This window comes from Cygnus olor, chromosome 2, assembly GCF_009769625.2.
Source record: "Cygnus olor isolate bCygOlo1 chromosome 2, bCygOlo1.pri.v2, whole genome shotgun sequence".
NCBI classification, from domain to species: domain Eukaryota; kingdom Metazoa; phylum Chordata; class Aves; order Anseriformes; family Anatidae; genus Cygnus; species Cygnus olor.
The window spans coordinates 126,437,237-126,459,195 of NC_049170.1; the positions used below are offsets into that span (position 1 = coordinate 126,437,237).

General features: G+C 37.1%; 1 protein-coding gene across 1 annotated transcript in view; it reads right to left on the bottom strand.

Moving 5' to 3' along the window:
* The window catches only part of EYA1 (EYA transcriptional coactivator and phosphatase 1), a 166,783-nt gene that overhangs the window by 79,680 nt on the left and 65,144 nt on the right, over nucleotides 1–21,959 (bottom strand). The window contains 2 exon segments of the mRNA XM_040545966.1: nucleotides 3,436–3,563; nucleotides 4,988–5,037. Coding sequence (XP_040401900.1) covers nucleotides 3,436–3,563; nucleotides 4,988–5,037 — 178 coding nt within the window.

A 21,959-nucleotide genomic window follows, 5' to 3' on the forward strand; every position in this document is an offset into this window, starting at 1 on the left:
AGTGTTACTCTCCTGCATTTGTTCCTGAGAAATATCTGACTGATCAAGATCTGTAATTTCCCTGTTACTTCCCCATTACTGGTTTGAAGACCATGCTGCCTGAACTGGCCCAGAGAAAAGGAGTTAACCAGCCAAGCACCAGCAATGTAATTACTTATTATTGGTTATGACTTTTCTACTCAAGATATTAAGGAGATTTATTTTCCCCTCACCATGCATGTATCCAGAGCTATGAAGACCATCTCATGGTTTGCAACAAACTTAAATGAACAGTGTTTGATTTACAGAATCACTATGTTCTAAAAGAAACCTGATAAGAAATTGCTACCTGAAAAGCAAAGTTGCAAATCCACCTTGTTTAAAAATCTATAGAGAGAAGGAACTAAATAACAGTTACCTAAAAAAAAAAAAAAAAAAAAAATCTTCAGCTGTGTTCCTTGGCCAACACTACCTAGTCAGTTCTACACCACAGCAATTTTGTTCTACCAAGAGGAAATTAAGCACACAAAGAGTTATTCTATCAAAGCTGCACACAGAGATTAAACTCAGACTCAATCACATACGTAGATCCCCACTCAGTGCTTTGAAAATTTACCACTAAGTGTGAAGCTAAAATATTAGCTAATGATAGTGAGCTATCTTCCAACCACATCCTCTTGTAGAACAACATCAATAAGAGACAAGTCTGAAAATGTGCCTTAGAGGAATTAATGTACATTTGTTTGAAACAGGGCCATTTCACTCTTTGGGACATTTTTTTTTTTTTTTTTCCCTCCTTTTTTTCTTTTTCCTAATCTAGTGAACATATCCTGTACTTTGGGGTATGGAAACCTGCCTAAATCACACCCATAGTCAAATCAAATTTAACATATCTTTACAACACATTTATAACATGCAAATAGCTGGAGGCCCTGTTTCACACTCACACGGAGGTCCTTTATGCCAGAAAAGGAGGGCTCTTTCATGCTAGTGAGAACGAGTGCGTAGTGGATCAGAAATTGGTTTCACATATTATATTTAACATGTGAATGTTCAGCAACCCGCATCTCCACTCCACGTGCAACAAACAAGCAAACCAAGGCGCAGCGGTGTAAGAAAAGTGCTTGGCAAGCCATACGGCTGCATCCTTTCAGTCTGTCATTTGTGTTTCAGCAGGGTTCTGCTTAAAGAATCTCAAAAATAAAATAAAAATTGCATCCTTCATTAAAAAAAAAAAAGAGTAGAAACTCTTGCTGCCGACACTTGATTTTTTCTTAAGCCTGTGTAGCAGCTCAAGGAACCCAAAAGAAACATTTTGTCAACATAAAACAGATTAACAGCCAAATTCCACCTTTAGATTCTTAGGCTCACAAATTTTGTCTCTTGGAACACATCTAATTCAGAAATAAATGATTCAATTATGTTTCTTTCAAAACTTTTCATTATGTGCCATGTAAGAACAATCAGAGACAGGAATTTGAAATTTTGAATATTTTGACTGGAATCACCGAGCACAAACTATTTCTCAGGACACTTTCTGGACAACATCTTACAACGCATGCTGACTGCACACTTCTGGTGTGTCCACCACAGCTCCACAAACCTGCAGCGGTCTGTGTGCTAGCACTTAGTAACCAGTCTGCAGTGCTGAGGAGAGTCATGTCACCTGAGGGAAAATTGCAAACAAAAGAAAACCATTTGGTTTCATCTCAGAAGTTAAACATGTATTTCACACTTTATCTTTCTTGGTAGAATTCATCCAAATCAATAAGCCTGCACTTTAAAATTCTAACAACAGGAAAAATAAGTTACTCTGTTTTAATTTACTTTTTTTTTTTTTTTAAATAAACTCCAATACATACTGAGAAGTTGGGATATAATTTCCAGAATTATTTGCTACATGAGGTTAGTGCATGAATAGATACATTATCTAACTAATTTCCTGACAAAGTAATATTAAGCACCCAATTTTTCAGAATGTAAGCCCACACACAACAGCTATTAAGAAGTCTGTCCAGATGGTGGGTGTCTTTCTGTGTTTCAAGAAACACGTCATATTTTTGTGCTAGAGAACATTCAAGCTACATATAAGGTACAAAAGCTAGTGAGGTTTACTGCAAAGGCTTTAGCAAGTAAGAGAGATTTTAATTCAAAAGTGTTGACCAATTTTATCCTGTATCAGAACTGGTATATACCTGATAATATGATACAAAAATATAATTGGCATTAAAAACAAAGATGACTCATCTGTGGACATGAAATATTTTTCTTCTTAAACTACATTAACACATTTAGTACTTTATTTATTCTTTAAAAAAAATACTTTTTTTTTTTTTTTAATGGCTTAAATTTTGATTACAGCAATAGTTTTACAGCAACAACAAAAAGTAAATTATACACAACTCTGGCACAAAAGCCTGTTAATCTGATAACCCATAAACCCTCCCCACTACAGAGGACTCCAATTAGAATGAATAACAGAGATGTTTGGGGAATTGAGGGGGGATGACATCTGTTTGATTGACATGTGCCTTTCCTGGAAGAATGCAATGCATGTCCACAATCCTCAACAGTCTGATAGCACTAACATGACACAGTTTTTAAAGGGGAAAAAAAGGTATTTCTTTGCTACAACAATATTTTAACTCTAAATTTATATTGAAAAGTTTTATTTAAAAATGCATGCTTAATTTCAAGTAATGCATTAAAAACACTGTCCACAAAGCTAGCCAAACATCATGTATGATCACTCCTACTATAGCCATAGAAATGTCACAGGAAAGAGTATTTTCACTGCTTATTATATAAATCCTTCTGTATTTCATTATATGTCATTACTGACAAGCAGTTCAGTTGTTCTGCTGTTAGTATTCTACTGAGAACAAACATAACTTATCAACTGGCTGACTGCTGCTTGAAAAATAGGTATCAGTTTACCCCATTGAATTACTACACCTGTTTGAATTTTGGCTACTCCATCAGAGCAGCAAGCTAGCCCTAGGAAATTTCAACACTCAGTTTTATTAGCCTATTTGACAAAACTTTCATAGCCTTAGGAGCTTGCTAAAAGTGTGAACATGAAAAAAATACTGAAATAGGGAAAAAGACTGAAAGATTGCATTTTGCAGTACGACAACTGTAAACACTTCCTTTCTCCTCATCACTAAACTAGCCTTTCAGGTTTTATGGATTTTTTTTAAGCTCTGCACATATTACCTGCTCAGTCCATTCAAACTAGGTGAAAGGAATATATAACAGGAATGAAAGCTATTGCTGAAACTTGATAATAGTAACTGCTGATAAACACTGAACATCAGATTTATACACCGCATTACATAAACACGTACTACCTTAAATAGTAAAACATTTTTCTTTACATAGTTTACTGACTGCAAGAGCAGTGATGCAGCAAGGAGAATGCACAAACTACAAAACACTAAAAAAATAGTAGCTCACCTTCTGCGCCATTGGGTGTCATGGAATTATTATTTATATGAGAGTTATCAAGTTTTGGACCACTGGGGGATTCACTACTACCACTTAGTCGGCTATGTGGGCTGGCTAGATCCTGCATTTCCATAGACCTGAAAACAAGATGTGTCTAGTTTTAGTGACATGTTCAATCTGGATTACAGAGGAGTTACCAGTATGACATGCAGCCCTCTCTTAATTGACATCCTCACCACATTTAGTAAAAAATGAACAGCTTCTCCCAATGTGATTTTTTCTAATGTAAACTCATTTTGTTGTGCCACACACAACTGACCATCTAGGGCAATTACTACTGCAGCTTCTAACAGAATAAAACGTAGATACAAAGTACCGTACTTTAAACATTCATGTCGCCTTCTATTTTTAAGATATGCACTAAGATGGAATCACCACTATATGAATCCATATATTCTCTTAACAACAAATTAACACTGTGCTTTCAAGATTTACCATTCAGTGGCAATATAATGGGCCTCCAAACCAAATAAAACACTTGAAGCAATTGTTGAAACCTATCATCTACTGACAGGGAATGAGATATTCCTGATGTATGTGTTTACTCTGGCAAACTACTTAATTGTTCCTCTGTTTCCGTTGAAACAAATGCAGCATTAAAACATTATTATGTCTGCTCACTTGTTTGCTTTGTGGATTACATAAACCGTGCCCAATTGAAAAGGGATATGACCAACATACAGTGAATCCATATAGGCGTTAGTATGCCTTAGCACTCTGCAGTATCTCAGCAGCTGTCGTTTAGTCAAAATAATAAGAGAGCAATTCAGATTCAATGCAAAAATTAAACATTTACACAGCACACAAGCAGCTGAGTATGTCCGATTTGTGTTGTTAATAGCCTTGTATAAAAAGAACGATAGACCTCACCACCATGACATATCCCCTCATTTATGTTGGGGAAACTTATAAATGAAGTGCCCCATATTCATTTGTTTATAGCTAAAACTTTTCATAATGTTTTTGATGTACTTATTTTAATTGCTCCAAGTAGAAATTTCACAGGTTACAGTGCCTCCAAGGTATATGAACCCACACATTTTCTGTTTAAAAGAAATTCTTAGGCTTTTTTAGAGACTTATTAAAATTATATATAAAAAAAAATCCTTCCACCATAGTGGTATAAATATCCTTAAACGTAAGTGTAATTTTGCCTATGAAGTTTTCATATTTTGACTGAGATTTTATTGCAAGTTCTAAACGCAAACCCTTCATTTTGTATTTTGTTGCTTAAACTAATGTGCAGATTAAAAAACAAAAACAAAAAAAAAGATGGTTCCACAATGAGTTAAAAAAGACAGTACCTAGCACAAAGTAAAACAATTTAGTGAAAAAGAGTACGTGCTCACAGCTGACAGACTTTGTTGCACACATAAAAGAGAAGCTGCTGCGCTTATTTGTTCTGCTCCATTTGGAAAACAAGAATAAACATTTACTTATCACCTGAAGGTAAAGAAAAAAAAAGTTGTAGAAAAATAGCAATTTTCAATCATATCCTTACCTGCAACTGGAGGAAACAGCAACATCTGAACCAGTTTGGGACTTCTGCACCTGTAAACCAGGGAGACAAACAGAAGCCTCTATTACTCCGCTCTCATACGAGGCCTTAATTTAAACAAAGACCATCACCGCGGATGACAATTCTGTCCTTTAAACCAAAAAGGAGAGGAGGAGGGCACGGCGCCGGTGAAAGGCATGTTGTCTTTAAATTGAAGGCTCGCCTGTTGTTTCCTCGGCAGGTCCCTCTCCCTCCTCCCCGCGCTGGGGACGGCGGCCAAGTGCCGGGACAGTGATTCATCAGGGGCCGTGACAGCTGCAGAGGGGCTCACTCCTCCCCCAGCACCGCCGCTGCGCACCCCAGCGAGGGCAAGCCCCCCAAGGGCGGCGGGAGGGAGCCGCTCTGCGCCGAGCCCCCCAGCATCCTCCGCAGCTCTAAAGCTCCCCTTTTGTTCCCGCTGCCCAAATTCTCTCTCGCTCCCATCCCCTTAGCTCTTGACAGCTTCTTGCCCTCATCGCCTTGGCCGTCCTCTTCCTCCGCTCTTCGCCATTGAGCCCTCCTTCCTCTGGGGACCCCACAAGTCACCACACTCGAAAAATGAAGGGCAAAGCAAGGCTGATGCTATTTTTTTTTTTTTTTTTTTTTTTTTTGAGGGGGCAAGGGGGAGCAAGAGGGAGGTCTGTCTACTGTAAAGATCTCCAATATACGAGCTACATTGTTACACAACCATCTCCAAAATGAGCCCATCACCAAGCACAGAGAATTAAAATAAAGCACATGTTATTGCACAAGGTCTTACTCGTAAAAATTCCAGTCACTAATGAGATTTCTGATAAAATGACTTAAAAGAACACTTCTGGCTAAATAAATGTTAGGAAACTGCAGCATTTACCTCTTGAGCTCACTCATCGAAAAAGGAATCTGGTTCCACTGGGAAGCCCAGCAATAATTTTCCAGTTTAATAAAACGACTCCTTTTATAACTCAGGTGAGTAATAGATTTTCATATCCTATTAGGAAAACGTTGCTGCTCTGCTAACAGACTCTTCTCTGCAGCCAGTAAGGATTGTCAGCAGGTGATAAAGTTCAGGTGAAGATATGCTGCTAGATACTGGTAGCCTAAAAGCACACAAAAGCTTATCCGGGAAAGGTATGTATCGTCCTAATGTCTGCACTGCGAATCTTTCATGTGTGTTTCCATTCAACCTGAACTGACATCTCTTAAGTGATCACAGAGCAAAAGCAAGAGAGATGAGGCATTTTAAGTGCCATAAAAATCATCCAAGCAAATCCTACTTATGTGTCTGTAGTTTTTTTGTTATTTTTAATCACAGACAGAATTACTACTAGCAAGAGTAAACAACTGCTAGGGGCAGCCAGGCAATGCATAACGTTACAAATGATGTCAAGAAGCATGTAATAATGCACACTAAAAAACATCAATCTTTTTATAACTGGGTACTTAAAGTACTGCATAACGTGCTTTTCAATACATCAGAGCATGCCAAATCAAACGAGATGAGCAGCTACATCCAAAACTGTGCATTTTGTTTTAATGTTTTTTTCAATCCTTTACCCTCAAAACTGCAGCAGATTGCCTTAGGATATGTTTCTGCTGTTACTTCTAAACACCTGGAAAAAATTATAGGTGAGAACTAAGTTTGCTTACAGAGCTATCTTCACTCCCTCTTGCACAGGATACTTTAAAATGTATCTTTTATGGTAGAAAAAAACTTCCCTTTAAAAATAGATGTTTCAATTAACTGATATTTTCAGACGTGCCCTACAATATTATTCATACTTCACTGAACTCTAATATACATTTAATCCTCACTATTTTATTTACCCAAATTAAAAAAATATATTAACTTCCGTACACTTACAAATATATACATCAATGTGCACGTGTGTTTACAGTGAGACATTTCATTTAAGGTTTCATGGGAGAAGTTAGAAAAAAACCCAACTCATTCACAGAGAATTAAATATATACCTTATATGTCCTCTTACACTCTATGATTTGTGAAAGTTCATATCCACAATCTTCATTTTCATTAGACATACTTTAGATATATTCCTTTGTGTCTCAAGGATTATTTAAACCATGTGTTGCACGTTACCATATTTAAAAATGACTCTTTAATCAAAATAACTTTAAAACAACTAATCCTCACTTAGGCTGGTCAGCTGAATCCACATAGTGGTCCAGGAAAAATAAATCTACTCTCAAGAATGCGAATGCAGACAACAATTAGACACAGATGTGAGTGAAATTAGTTACAGTTTACAAAATGCTACACTTCACATGCTTTCAGTTTTTTATGTGTAGTACAAAATTACAATGTAGTAAGGAACCACACTTATGATGACTAGTTCATAGAATAAAAACATTTCTGGGTGGCGTGTGCTTGCTCTTGTACATTCTCCCATTTTGCCAACAGATTTCTGGATAATTTAAGTTCTGCAACATAACTCACATATCAAACAAAAACTGGAAAAAAAAAATGTAATGGCCTTACCCGTCCAAAGGGGCACATTAAAAAAAATCAGAAAGAGAAAAAGGAGCTGTCACTCACCCTTTATGCTCTGCACTCTGCTTAAACTAAAAATGCCGTATATGATAAATGACATGCACATTCTCCTTAATACATGAAAAATATTACCGCGTATAATTTGATTGTGGTGAGTAACATTCACATCTTTCTGTTTAGCATGGATTGCACTACATGGGCACATGACGTGAAAAAAAAAAAGGACAATGATAGCAAGGCTACTTAAAATTCATCCATTTAAGAATCTTAAATCAGTAACATCAAATTCTGATTAGTTAATGAGGTCTTTTAAGTTTGCCTTTTTTCTAATTAAATTTATAATTCTTCACAGATGTAGGTTTTGTTGATGTTCAATTTGTCTCTCTCATTTTGTTAAACCTCACATAGTACTCCACCAATCCATTGAATAGCCACATTAAATCTGTTAATACCATGCTCTTCAACCCCAGAAATTATTTCCAGAAGGCAAACTTGCTTTGAGAGATCATCAAACAAGACTCAAGGTACACATTTTATCACATTTTCCCTACCACAGAGCTCAGGATGCGGAGGAAAATTCATGACTTTTGCACTGTTTATTATACTTTGCTAAATTACAAATCAAAAGCATCTGACAGAAGATCATGTATGAAGCCAAAAAGTTAATAATGTTCTGTGAAAAGTAAACTGTAAATGGGAAGGGATTCCAAATTTCAGCAGCACAGAGCAAATAAAATGTAGGTACTTGTCTAAATTACAGGTTTTCCACAGTATTTTTGCTTGCTAGAAGCAATTTTTTTAAATAGCCATAATTTAAAACATTTTTCCAGCTGAAAAGAAATTTTCTAAGTGAAAATAAGAAGTTAGCCCAGAAAACTATAGCCAGCACACGAGCTTTCTCTTAAAGTGCATTTCTACTTAAAGAAACAAATTTCATAGACAATAGCAATTTTCAAATCAGTATTCCTCCTTAGGGGAAAAAAAAATCTGTCATTTTTAACAGGGGGTGAAGGGAGAGAGACTTTTTCCTCAAGCAGCCTTCCTTTCTTCCTTACAAGTGCTACACAATCAGTATCTACAGACATAATGGTTTCAGCAGCCCAAACGTTCCAAAACCAAAATAGAAATTGGCTACAAAAAGGCACCTTGCTGACAACACATGCAACTTCATCATACTTTCACTCTTTAAATAATCGTATTGCTAGACTATAAGTGAGGAGGCAAAACTCTTTTGCTAGATACTTCAAAGACAAATTGCACTTCTTAAAACAGAAGCAGATAATTACAGCTATTTAATTTTTAATTACTAGTTTAAATTCTTCTGAGAGTGCTATCCTGCATACTGAGTTCACACACTTATGAATGAAACGTTTGGAAACACAAGCAACGTCTCCCTTTTAAGAAAGAAGTGCTCAGTGTGACAATGCTCCCATTATGACCAGACATTTAAGAATGCCTCTCTACTTCTCCAAGATTTTTTTGGCTACCAAGAAATATTTCATACTTATTGAAATTCAAACAAAATGATTACTCATTCTTTTTTTTTCTTTTTCTTTTTCTTTTTTTTTTTTTTTCTGCTCACTCCAAAGGCAAACCGTGACTCAAGCAGCCTGTCACTGCACTGGGCTCCTCCGAGGGGATGGCTGCTCATTTACCAGGCCTTGGGAAAACTCCTGCAGCTTGGAGGTGCTTGGCTGAACACCGCGCTGCACGCGCTTGTGAGCAACGTGTAAAATGGGGCGTGCATATGTGTATTTATGTTATGTGTATTTAAAAAGTATATGTGTTATATCCACACATTACACACAACACACACACACACATATGCAGACATATAGGCATTATTTATTTTACATGTCAAACCAGTAGCCTGCGTCCTGGCAGATGCTTTGCAAACTGTCTCAGTGTGGGATGGAAAATAAGATTCCTTATCTGTGGTATCTAATGTTCAAAACTTCCAGGGATGCACTGAACGTTTCCATTTCCATGTCTTTCCCCAATTTTCGCTTGTGATCAGTTTAAATTTAAACAAACTACAGGAAATGTGCTATTTTTTTATTTTTATTTTTTTTTTTTACTCTGAAAGATATTAACTCTTCTGCTTGCACATTATTCTTAAATGCTTGCTTAAAAATAAATAAATAAAAATAACACCAAAAAAACCCCTCCAGCCTTCTGAGAAACACTTGAAAATGCACTAACACCTTTACTTTTCCAGAATAAACATTTCACTGCAAAAGGAAGTCATCCCTCTTATTGGTGTTTGTCCAAAACACCTACAGAAAGGCAGACTCGGGGATGTTTTGGGGCTCTCGATCTCTCAAGAGCGAGAAGTAAGTTTCGTGAAACTTCAAAAGCCACATAACTTCCTTGTTCTGAGCCCGTAGTTCTAAATAAGCCACCTAAAATGTCAATAAACGTCAAATATTCCACTTGTGTAGATGTTTATTCTGTCATCTTGAAAAGTTCTCCTGTGGGGATCTGTGTGTTTTCCTTGGTGTTTGGAAAATTTAAACACATTAAGCAAAAGGATTTCCTGCTTCAGAAAGCGCTGTCAAAATCTCTGTCATGCATTCTTCCTTCCAATTTTTTTATTATTTTTCTCACGCTCTCGTGTCTCTTTTAGAAAGATCTGCAGATTCCCTCCCTGTGTTACTTGCCTTCACCGGCATGTAACGTCTCGCCATCACGGGCTTTACATTTAACGAACCATTAGCACTCGAGGAAATCAAACAGGAGAATCCCCAAACCTGGCTGAACACAATAGATAGACCCATGTTAACATCTGCTTTGTGGCAAGCCTGCAAACCCCAGCCTGAAACACGGCCAAAATTAAGTGCCATACCTAGTGATTTATAAGCGAGGATTGCTCTCACCGGCAGCTAGAAAGCACCCCTGCACCTTCACGCCAGGTTAATCCCGTTGAAGGACTGGGGGCTGTTTCGCAATTAGGCTATTTTCTTTATTTTTTTTTCATTTTTTTTTCCTTTTTTCCACCTTTTTTTTTTTTAATTTCTCCCCTTTTTTCTTTTTTTTTTTTTCTTCTTTTTTCCCTTTTTTTCTTCCTCTTTTTTTTTTTTCCTTTTTTTTTTTTTTTTTTTTACTTTCTTTTCCTCCCCCTCCTGCCGTTTCCGCGCCTCCCGCCTGGTACTCACGGTGCTGCCGGGGGGGGGCGCGCAGTCTCAGCGGCGGGGCGCGCTGCTTCCGCGCCGGCGGGCTCAGAGCGCGGCTCCCGCCATGGCGCGGCGGGGCGCGCAAAGCAGCGCAAAAAGCAGCGCAAAGCAGCCAGACAAAGCCTCGGCGGAGGCTGCCTGCGGCCCCGCCGCCTGTTTGCTCAGCCGCGTAGGTCTGCCCAGGCAGTGCCTGGGGGCACGCTGCCGCTCCCGCTCAGCCTCCTCACTCCCCTTTTTCTTCTCTCTCTCTCTCTCTTTTTTTTTTTTTTCCCCCCCTCTTTGGGTTTTGTTTTTGTTTTTGTAATGCAAACCGCAGCTATTCTCTTGTCCCGGCCTTATTGGTTTAAAAAGCGGCGAGGCTTACGCGGCCCTGAAGGCAGCCTTCCCGGCCCGGGAGAGGTGCAGCGGAGGCTGCCGCTCCGCGGAGGCTGCGCGCCCCTGGCCGCCACCCGCACCTCGCCCCGAGCAAGTAATGGGACCCCCCCCCCCCCCCCCCCCCCCCCCCCCCCCTCCACCCCCCCCCCCCCCCCCCCCCCCCTCCGGCTCCCTCCTCATTTAAATAGCTTAATTGTGTGTCGCTGCGTCCCCTCTAGTAAGCCGGCTTTAAACAAAAGCCGTCCTAATAGAATAACTGGAATTAAACCAACATTATATCAATGAGAGAAGCTAAATAAGGATACTCACAGAGGCTCTTAAGCACACAAGCAGCATGCACGTCCGGACATGCCGTTTTGATTGGATATGTAACAGATTTGTTCTCAAATATCTGAGATTCTTGCAACCTTGTAAAGAAAGGGTCTGCTAAAACTATTTAAGCCAGCCTTCTCCAATTTGAAGGTATTTATTAAATAAAGTGTCTGGAACTTTTTAAACAGTTTAAGCCACGCAGATACGTGAAATATCTGTACTTCTAAAGATGATTGTAAATACAGTCAAATTTGTATTTTAAATTATTACTACTCACCTACTAAAGTTTTAATATTTAGAACTGTGCAAAGGCCTTTTCCGTAGACCTTAGGAATATTTCCATAGAAGAGAGAGATGGTTGCATAGAGTTAAATTTGAGCATTAAGTAACAGTAACTCTTTAAAGCTTAGCTTTTACCAATCAATAAGTAATTAAATAACTTAATTAGTAAGCCATTAAACTGGAATGGGTTTATGATACATTTCTATTACAGCACTTTTAGTTGCTCCTAATTCAAAAGGAACTGTTTTAAAAATACATACGTTATGTTAAAAAACATTATAACGTACACGATAACTACATTTGTCCAGGGCTCTCTGGAGCATTTCCACTTTGTAGAGAGTATCTTGCAATTCATGTAACTTATTTTTCTACAGTTTTTCAGTACACGTAGTCCAAATATGATGAGGAAAACAGCCTAATGATTTTCAGTACCAAAAAAAAAAAAAAAAAGAAGTCTTCATGCTATGCCAGGTCTAAAGTACTAAATAAAATGAAATAAAAAAAAATAAATAAAAAAACAAACCAACAATGTTATTTTGTATAAATAGATTCAAACAACTTTTTTCTTTAAAAAAAAAAAAATCTGTGGTTATTCACTGCTAGTATATCCTTACCTTCAATTAACTAATCTGTGAACGAAAGCAATACTTCTAGAGGAGAAATGTCTTCTGGCTACTACATCCAAGTAAGCGATACATTATTTTGTAGAAAGTACATTGGGAATACTTCAGGAAAGAAGATCATTTTGCAAAGCTACAAGTCAACCTCTAGCTGAAAATGCACCTAAGATTTCATTTTGTTTAGTGCAGAAAAGGGATCTCGGGATAGTCCCATACCATATATGGGAACTCATGTCAAAATAAGCAGATTTCTATTGGGCCCGTCTGGGTAGCCAGCACAAACAGAATCCGTTTACTTCTTTATATTCACAAAACAGATCTCATGCCAAGACAACTATCCATGATGTTCTATATTAAACTGTGAAAGAACTACAAATTACTCGTTATGGAGACAGGCAGTTTTGTCAGGTAAAATTCACTGAAATAATCAAATTCAAGGAAATGCAGTCATTCTGAACTATCGTTTTGAATCCTCTGGAAAATACTTGCTGCTGAAGCGTTTACAAGTCTAAATAAGACCGTTTAAAATAAAAATCTACCCCATCCTGTATAGAGTTAAAGACATATGTCTTGCTTCCCTGCTTCTAACCACTTAAATGAAGAAGGTCGGGGACGTTGTCAGGGAGCAGAAGCTTAGCTTTTTCTGAAAAAATCTCAAAAAATATGGTATTGTTGCTGCGAGGTACTATCTGACACTGGAAAATGTAACCCAAAACCCTCTCTCCAAAATAGCGATATTTAAATGATGCCATGGAAATCCAGAAATTATTAAAAATAAATAAATGAATGCAACTTCCGCTGTTGCATGAGAATTTTTGCATAAATATACCTTAACAACAACAAACAAATATCACAAATATATGAATAAATTTTACTATTGTGAAAGTAAAGCTTACTGAAAAAGGTTTACTGATGGAAACTGCAGTCCCTAATGGGAATTTTGTCTAAGTAATAACTTTAGGAGTGTGCCCAGCTTCTGTATTTAATTAAACTAGGAGACATCCCCCACACACACATACAGAGCTTGATGATGTGATGATAAACTTGGGATAAATTACACAGGGGCTAAGATGATCCGAAAAAGGGTGTTGACAATGCATTGCAAGAAAAGAATCGACTTTGAATTTTTTAATCTCTTCTGTAGTATCGCACATAGATGGTATGCGAACTGAAGCCATATAAATGAGACTTACAGAGAAGGGATATAAGATAAAGTGAGGTCCTCTGTGTTTATACAACCATCAAACAGTACCTTAAAGGTCTTTATCTGATGTCTGAAGATCAGACTTCAGATTGGTGTATATCATTACCCCATGGCACGGTCTAACCTATGAACTTACCATACAGCTGATACTATGGAACAGATCCTCATTTGTTTTAAGTCAGTGTTTATTATTGCTTATTATTATTATTATCATTATCATTATTATTTCAACTTCACCTATTTGAAACCAGGTTATATGCTTGTCACATATAAAGCAAATGTTTGTTTACCTGGCTTTTCTTTTTTGCTTTGTTCTTCCAACTAACTGCATACCAAATCAGTACAGACTGGGTTGTTGATCGCTGGCACCCAACATAAATTTTAAATCACAATTACACTAACACTGGGTTTGGAATAGAGATTTCAGTGGGATTTGTATCTGTTTATATCAAGCATGAATTTGCCCTGATTCTGCATTCCTGTTGACTCAGCTGGCATCTCAAGAGTAATAAGAAGGACTGGGCCTATTACATAATATCAAGTGTACAATGAGCTGTTGGGTATATTTTACAACTATTACTCACACAATATGGTTTTAACTCCATACGCAGCGTCACACACTCACTTTAGCACAAGTAAAATGGGTACATTCTGAGAGCAATACTGACTGCTGCTTAGATGCCAGAATTACAGATGTACTAATAATTAAGAAAAAATAGATATAAGATGGATATGGAACAGTGTTTGAAGGTTTGTCTCTAAGTAGGAGATGCTGCTGAAATATTTAACATTATAAATACATACAGAAAGGTCATTGTAAAGCAAAAGGTGCATCCTGTTGCTCCTGGAAGGCTCCGTGCAGCTCTTCCCGTAACAACTGCAATGCAATGTCAGAAGCCTCTGACACAGGCAATATCTGTCCTATGTCTGCATACAAGTTTTATCTTACACATAGCAGCTGTTGCCTAGAGACGTCCCTGGCTGGAGCAGAAGTTTGCAGTATTTGACAGGAGCCCTTATTGTCTCACGCTACTCATGTGGTCAAAAAGTAAGAAGACCTTGGTAATTACAAACAAAACAAACAACAAAAAAAGTGACAGAATTGAACCATTTTAGCTGTTCTGTCCAAAAACCAACAGTGTGATTGAGAAGGACAATTTAATTAGATTCTTTCTAGATACACAAAATAAAATTAATAATGAATTAAGGTCTAAGAGTAATTCATTGCTGCTAACAACTGTTCTTACTCGAAGTGTGCATGAGCGGCTAGCCCAAATGACACCTTTGCTAGTTTGCATGGAATTAGACTTATTTTAAGTCAGCAAAGTCAGTATGAATGGCAAGATCATTTTGTATAATTTAAAATAGGAAACAGTAGTCTTTATTAATGTGAAGTAGATATTACTTTAGCTTTTTTTTAATGAATTCATGACTTAATATGATTCTGAAATTATTCTTGACAACTATGATATAAAAAAAAGTGGAGATTTTCCTCACAAGTGGTCAAACTCAAGGTTGAGAGCAAATACACTAATCTTCCTCAATTTTTCACTTTCCAAAATCTCGGTATTTTGTTGTTGTTGGTGGTGGTGGTGGTTTTGATTTTTGCTTTTTGTTTTTCTAATTGTTTGCATCTTAAAACCATTATGTAACAAGGAAAAATATATAGCACATATATGTTTATAGACAAAACCAGTGTAAACTATAAATATACAAAATAAAAAAAATACTGAAAAATAAATAAGTATTTTAGCAGGGGGAGGGGAAGGTTTTCTATGTGAAGGTAAGATTTAAATGTTTCCAATACATACGTCTCCCACACCACTTTTTCTTTTAGAAATCTCGTCAACGTAATTATACGTATGGGTACCACACAAAGATACTGATCACTTTTGGTCCCCAGATCCTCTGAAGTAGACACTCTACCCAAAAGTGATGGCATTGCTTTTCCCCAAAGATGAGGGAAACCAGAGTCCACAACACTCGGGGGGCAGAGTTTTGAGATCTGCTCCTGATTTAAAAGTAATGTTGTAGCTCTAACTACAACAGTCTTAATTTAGGCAGTGTCTTATCTATTAAATTGAACTACTGAAAATTAGTTTCTGTTTTCCAATAAAGTTCAATAGCTTTACAGGCAGATTTTTAACACTGAGGTACCTAAGAGTCGGTGAGAATGTCACTTCTTTGCACAAAAACCTCAGCTTGAAAGATACATAAATCTGTTAGTAACTCTTTATGAAAGTAGTCCTGCTGAAGGCTATGTAATTGTTTTTATATAGCGAATAAGCTGTTTTGCAAGAGAGTGTATGAAATGAAAGGAGTAAATTGCAACCTGTGAGCACCCTAGGGAGCGAGCTAATTTTTCTCATTTACATAAGCATTTTACGCCAGCTCAGCATGGAAACAGAATTGCCTAAAAATTGAAAATAATCATCCTTCATTGTGATGTGTGAATAATAATTTGCTTACAAAAATGAACAAGCAAAATCAAATGGACCAGTGATGATGCGAAGCAGCTTGCTATCACTCTAAATGGCAATAAAAGCCATACTCTGTAGTTCCTCAGAAGACTATTGTATGAAGAATGCAGTACAAATGAGAGATTACCAGTGAGCTGACAAAATAATCAAGCACCGTTGTTCTGTAAAGACTATAAAACATATCATTTCACACACATGCAATTTTTCCATAGTTCAAACTCCCACAACTATTTAAGCCTTCCTCATCTTTCATTTAGTGCTTCTAGAAAAAAGTTAGAATTTACAAATCATTGCAAGTTTTTTTTTTTTTTTTTTTACAGCAATAACTTATATTTTGCCAGCGATATAAATACAGCTCACTGTATAACATGAGTCAGCTCAGTAATGCTAGACTGTCTTTTCTCCAACTATTTTCCATTAACATGAACAAAACTTGTTTTGTCAGCACCTCCTATAAGGTGAAGAGGGAAATGGAAAGTTCCTCTGTTTTTCAGATCTGATTTAAAGTAGTATTCAGAATTCTTAATTCTGCAAGAAAAATATGTTTGTTCACTAACCACGGAAACAATAGGTTTATTTGTTGCAAATTCTATTTTGTTATTATTTCCTAAATGCATTCCGTATTTTTTTCCTGAAGCATTATGCATGTCACTGTTCAACAGTAGATGGAGCAGTAGATCGTTACTGTATTTTACTTATCTGTGTCAATTATTGCGTAATTTTTCAGCTGCTGACATGTAGGACTGGACAAGCAAATACAAAAAGAGATAAAGAAATATAATTGTTAATTAAAGAATTTAGAACTATGAAGAAAACAGAACAAGAATCCAAGCTCACTCTGGCAAATGGCTAAGAAAAGCCTGCATTTATGGCTTAATAGACAAGATTCATAAACACACATTCATAAAATTACAAACCTTGTGTTAGCTGAATACAGTAAATATGAACGTCCTTAACCTTGAAACACTCAGTCACAAATATTTTTCTTATGATGATCGGGAATGATGAAGTCTCTTCTAAAAGTGAAGTTCATAAATATTCCACATTTTAGGCCTTGTAATGAAAAGGAAAAAGTGGAAGTCTAAGTTAAAATAATCATTACAAGGGCAATTTATTTTACACTCTCATCAATTGCTTTTCCATTAAACTGTTTATATGAAATTTACCATAATAAATTGTTTTGAACTTGACAGTAATTATGCCATGACCCTCATTTGTTCAGCAGGGGTTAGATTCCTCTTGCCTGACTGTAACCACATAAAATTAAGCATTTAACTTAAGATAGTCATCCCAACCCTTATCTTTGGTGGAGACAGACAGACAGTTCCAGTTGATGTGTTTAGGGAGGCTCCCAATTTTGAGGTTTCTTCTCTCCATAGACATAGATGATCACCTGAAGCTAGATTTCAGGTTTAGATGGCTATGGCTCCCCTAAGAATCCAGACTTTATATAGTTTCCCTTAAAATCAAATGGATCTCAATAGTAATTGTATTAACAGAAATTTCAATAGCTGCATACTCTATTTTGAAACTTCATATAATTACTTAGCATCAGACTGCCAGTATTTGTTGTTACAAATCAAGGCCAGGGGAAAACTTCTCGGATGGCTTCAAAGTTCCAGTTCTCATGGACAAGCCCACTGCCCTCCCCCGCTTCCTTCCAGCAGCATTAACTTTTTCTCTGCAATCTCACAAATCGGAAAAAGAGTAACCTCTAAAGCTGTTTTAGACCGAAGGTCAGAATTCAAAGGATTGGTAACTTTATCCACAGAGCCCTGCAATGACATTGCTATTGGAAACACACCCAGAAGCACCAGCACTCGAGATGTTTTTATTAAGCAATGTCAATAGGTACGAAATTTGAAGGTGCTTTTTTTTTTTTTTTTCCCCCCATACTGTAAGGTTTATCAAGATTTGTATTTGCAAGAGATCAAATTGCTTTCTGCCACTGAATTTTAGTTTACTGTTCTCTGAGGTAAGGAAACTGGGCTCTGTGTTACATGCTAATGAAAACAGCAGCTTTGGTTTGTTTACCTAAATACTTAAAGAGAGGCACCTCCTGCAGCCAAAATGTAAACAAAGCTTAAACTCCTTTTACTGCATGGTTACTTCCAGGCTGCTAATGCAGGTTTTTTTTTCTTTTTTTTTTTTTTTAAGTAAATGCATTATACAGATTTTCTACATATATTTCCTACTTGACAATCTACCTTTCCAAAGATATATTTGATTCCTAAACCAATTATTCATAATTAAATCTGTTTTAAGTCCATGAACATGAGATGACAGATCCCTTTCAGAATTAGGCTTAGAAAAAAAGAACATAAAGGGCAGTCAGTACATTTGTCTCTGCAGACCCAACATTAATTTAGAGGAAATAGGTTAAAATAAGGATTTCAAGATGGTTTCACAAGAATTAAGAACAAGAGGCAGTTTGATTTCAGTATCTTTAAAAAAAAAATAAAATCATGTACCTTGCACCTCTGTCTTGTACGACAATTGCACGCACAAAAGGCTAAAGCAGTCTTATCTGCCTTGGAGATTCACCTGGTGAAGTTCTGAGAACCTGTCTTCAAGGATGTCTTGCTTTTTATAGTACAGGAATTTCTGTACACAAGGCACTCCACTAGATAGTATTGCTAAACTGCTATTTCAGACAGACACAGACAAATGAAAAAACACCTTACTCCGGATGCCAATTTATATGTTGAAAGACACAATGCAGAACACTTTTCCGACAGTAATGCCAGAATAATGCAATAACAAAATCAAGAAGACACAATGATACTCACAACAGAACAACTTGAAGCAAAGCTGGATAAGCAGAGATAAATAATTTTTACCTGTCACAACTTGATTTTAAAACATATTAATTAGCATTTAGCAGTATATGGAATGTGTTGAGTACAACTGAAAAATGCTTATTTATCTTAGTGCATCTGATGGTGTTTTCTTCATATTTGTAAGCAGGGTACCTTTGTATATATGGGATGATTTTTAATAGCTCTTCTGGAAAGCAGCAAAACCTAAGTTAGATACACCCAGGAAAATTTAGTAGATTTAACAGCCTCAAATTCAGTAGCTTGAAGTGTTCTCCACCAGTGTATTCCACTTCAGATGACTACTTCCTGAAATAATGTCACAATTATCCTGCTAGAGACTGAATGGTTCAAGTGATGCTTCCTGGTGCCTGGGATGCAAACAATGGCTCCATTGCCCTGGGTGAGGACACCGCTGGTGCTGCTCTTGTGTCAGCCCCAGATGCCTGCTCCACCAAGCCCCAGCGGGCTGCAGCCATATGGGAGAGCATCACCATCCCCAGCAGCCACTGATGAATTGCTTCCCTGCCTCACACTAAGAAGAAAAACAAGTGTACAGAAAGAAAGCTCCCCCTCCAGAACTTTAATCCACATCAGAAAGGGTTTTGAATTCAGTAAGTGTCTCAGGAACCACGTGGTGACTACAGTTTGGAAGGGGGAAATCAAAGGGACCCAGCCCTGCAGCTGGGTACAGCTCAGGCACCATAAGGCTCTTGTCCCTCTTTAAGACCTGAAAGAGCTGCTGCAAATCAGCACTGATACCCCTACAATGCATTTATTTTCCTGCAAGTTTCTTCCCTCTCATAAAATTCTCATTGTTATTTATAGTTGTAAACTTTCATTAAATAAGAAACACCATCAATATTTTCACCTCCATAATACTATAAAATATCATGTATGCATCTTAAAGCCTGAATTAAAATAGGATTGATGTTATGCTGAGTCTTTTTATGGGATTGGCCTCAAGCATATGTGGTATACCAAGCACAGCAGGAGCTTTATACAAATCTTTCTCTATTAGATGATGAGTTCCAGGACTTGGCTTTTGTTTTTCTCTGGTCAGTAAGTAAATAAAAAACTAGTTATACAGTATGCATCATAAAGTAACAACTGGCAGATCAAATATTTTTTACTGTAATCTAAGATGGGGATGCCTAAAATTCTTTTTAACATCTGCTGAATGTTCAGGATGAAATACATTTCAGCAGGCCCTACATTGGGAAGTTCCTGTCAGCCAGTGCTGGGGTCTTTAACAGTCCTTCAGCTTAGACCACCCCTAGTCAGATCCAAAATGTTGACTCTGGTACCAATTAATATCCTTTTGATTTCAAAAGGGTTGTGTACTGGTGTCAGAGCCTACTCTCACAGCTCAGGTTGCAGGATTCAGGTCCAGTTATCTCTTCCTGTCCACCAAACACTGGTTTCTCAAAATTTGAATGGGTACCATAAAATGCCTTGACATGAACTTCAATGAAAAAATAGCTGGAAGTTAATATGCAATAAAAATATCTCCCATTAATTTAGTAAGAGAACTGGACTTCAGAGACACTGAATAAGAGGCTTGAAGACTGCTGTTTACTTTTGGTTTAGAAATTCATGACTATGTATAAAAAAGGCATAAATCACAGTGATTTAAGAGATTGGTTTAAGACACTGATTTGCTAAATCTTTATGCTCACCTAAGCTTGCTTTTAACTTTGTAAGACATAAGTGTCTTTGTTTTAATAAAACTGTACTGTATGGTTTAAAGATACATGCCAAATTTCAAACTTTAGCTCTGTTTAAGCACATACATGGCTTTTCTCTTGCTAGAAAGATCCATGTATAGTACCAATAACCTTCCATCGAATACCAGAGAACTAAAAGTAATGAGAGCTATTAGCAATTAGAAAGCAGTGATATCATTTAACTGTCAACAAACATGAAAGTACATGTGCAGACATCAATGGGAACATGATAACCTAATAAATAATAAAAATGGCAACATGTAGACTTTGCAAGATTTCTACACATCAACATGATGTAAGCACATAGGTGTCATTTGCTTAAGGAAATTCATTTAATATCTCTTCTAGCATATGAAAAAATGTTTCTTTCTTCCCAGCGCAGAATAAGCCAAAGCATCCTTCCATAACACCAAATGTGACAATGTCCAAATTAACATCTCCATAGGGTGTAGTGTACTAAAAACAGAAGTAAACCCCAAAATTTTGTTCTCTTGAATGGATTGTGGATTAGCTCCATGATTTGAAAAACCCAAAGAACGGATTTACCTCTTACTCTGCTTGCTTTCTAAGATGTGCAAATAGATTTACAAAATTCAAAACAACAACAAAAACAACACAACCTAAGAAATTTTAAACCATCCTTTTCTAAAGGCTTGATAGAAAAAAAAAAAAAAAAGTATGCTTTGAAGTGTTCAAATTGAAGTTCAGCCTTTAAAACTGAACATGAACTAAAACATTTATCATACCTGAATACCAAGTGAAGGTTTACATCTTATTAATGTTTGTTGATTAACAATTGCAATAAATAAATTATGATGTGCTATTAAAATTTTGAGTGATTATACTGGATAGTTACAAATTGAGTCAATAAAGTTAAAGGAATATTTTTTTCTTGTCTTCCAGGAAAAAATAAATGCCTCCAAACTGCTCTCGACTCCATAAATTGGCCAAGGTTTCAATCTAACTTACAACACAACCCAAATAATGGTATTGGACATAACCTAAGAAAAATGAAAGAATTAATGATGTCAGATAGGAACTCCTTCTGGTGCTTAACTTGTACTACTATATATACTGAGTGCCTTTTCTCCCCTTGCGGAGGTATGCACTGTACTTAGGCTACCATTTGCTGCTTTATGAGGCCTAATGAGATTCAGAAGATATCATGGCATCCAGATCTTCAAAGAAATACCATCTGCTAGGACAAGGACTGGTGGAGAAGACCCTGCAATGGAATGTGGGGCAGAGTGGTGGTTAGTGGTCCCTCCTGTGTCCCAGGACCTACCTGCAGGTAGCTGAGCAGCCCTCAAACCCCAGCTCTTGCTACCTAGCTCATGTCTCTCACTTAGAATCATAGAATCGTATAGTGGTTTGGGGTGGAAGGAACATTAAAGACCATCTAGTCCCAACTCCCTGCCATGGGCAAGAACATCTCCCACTAGATCAGGTTGCCCAA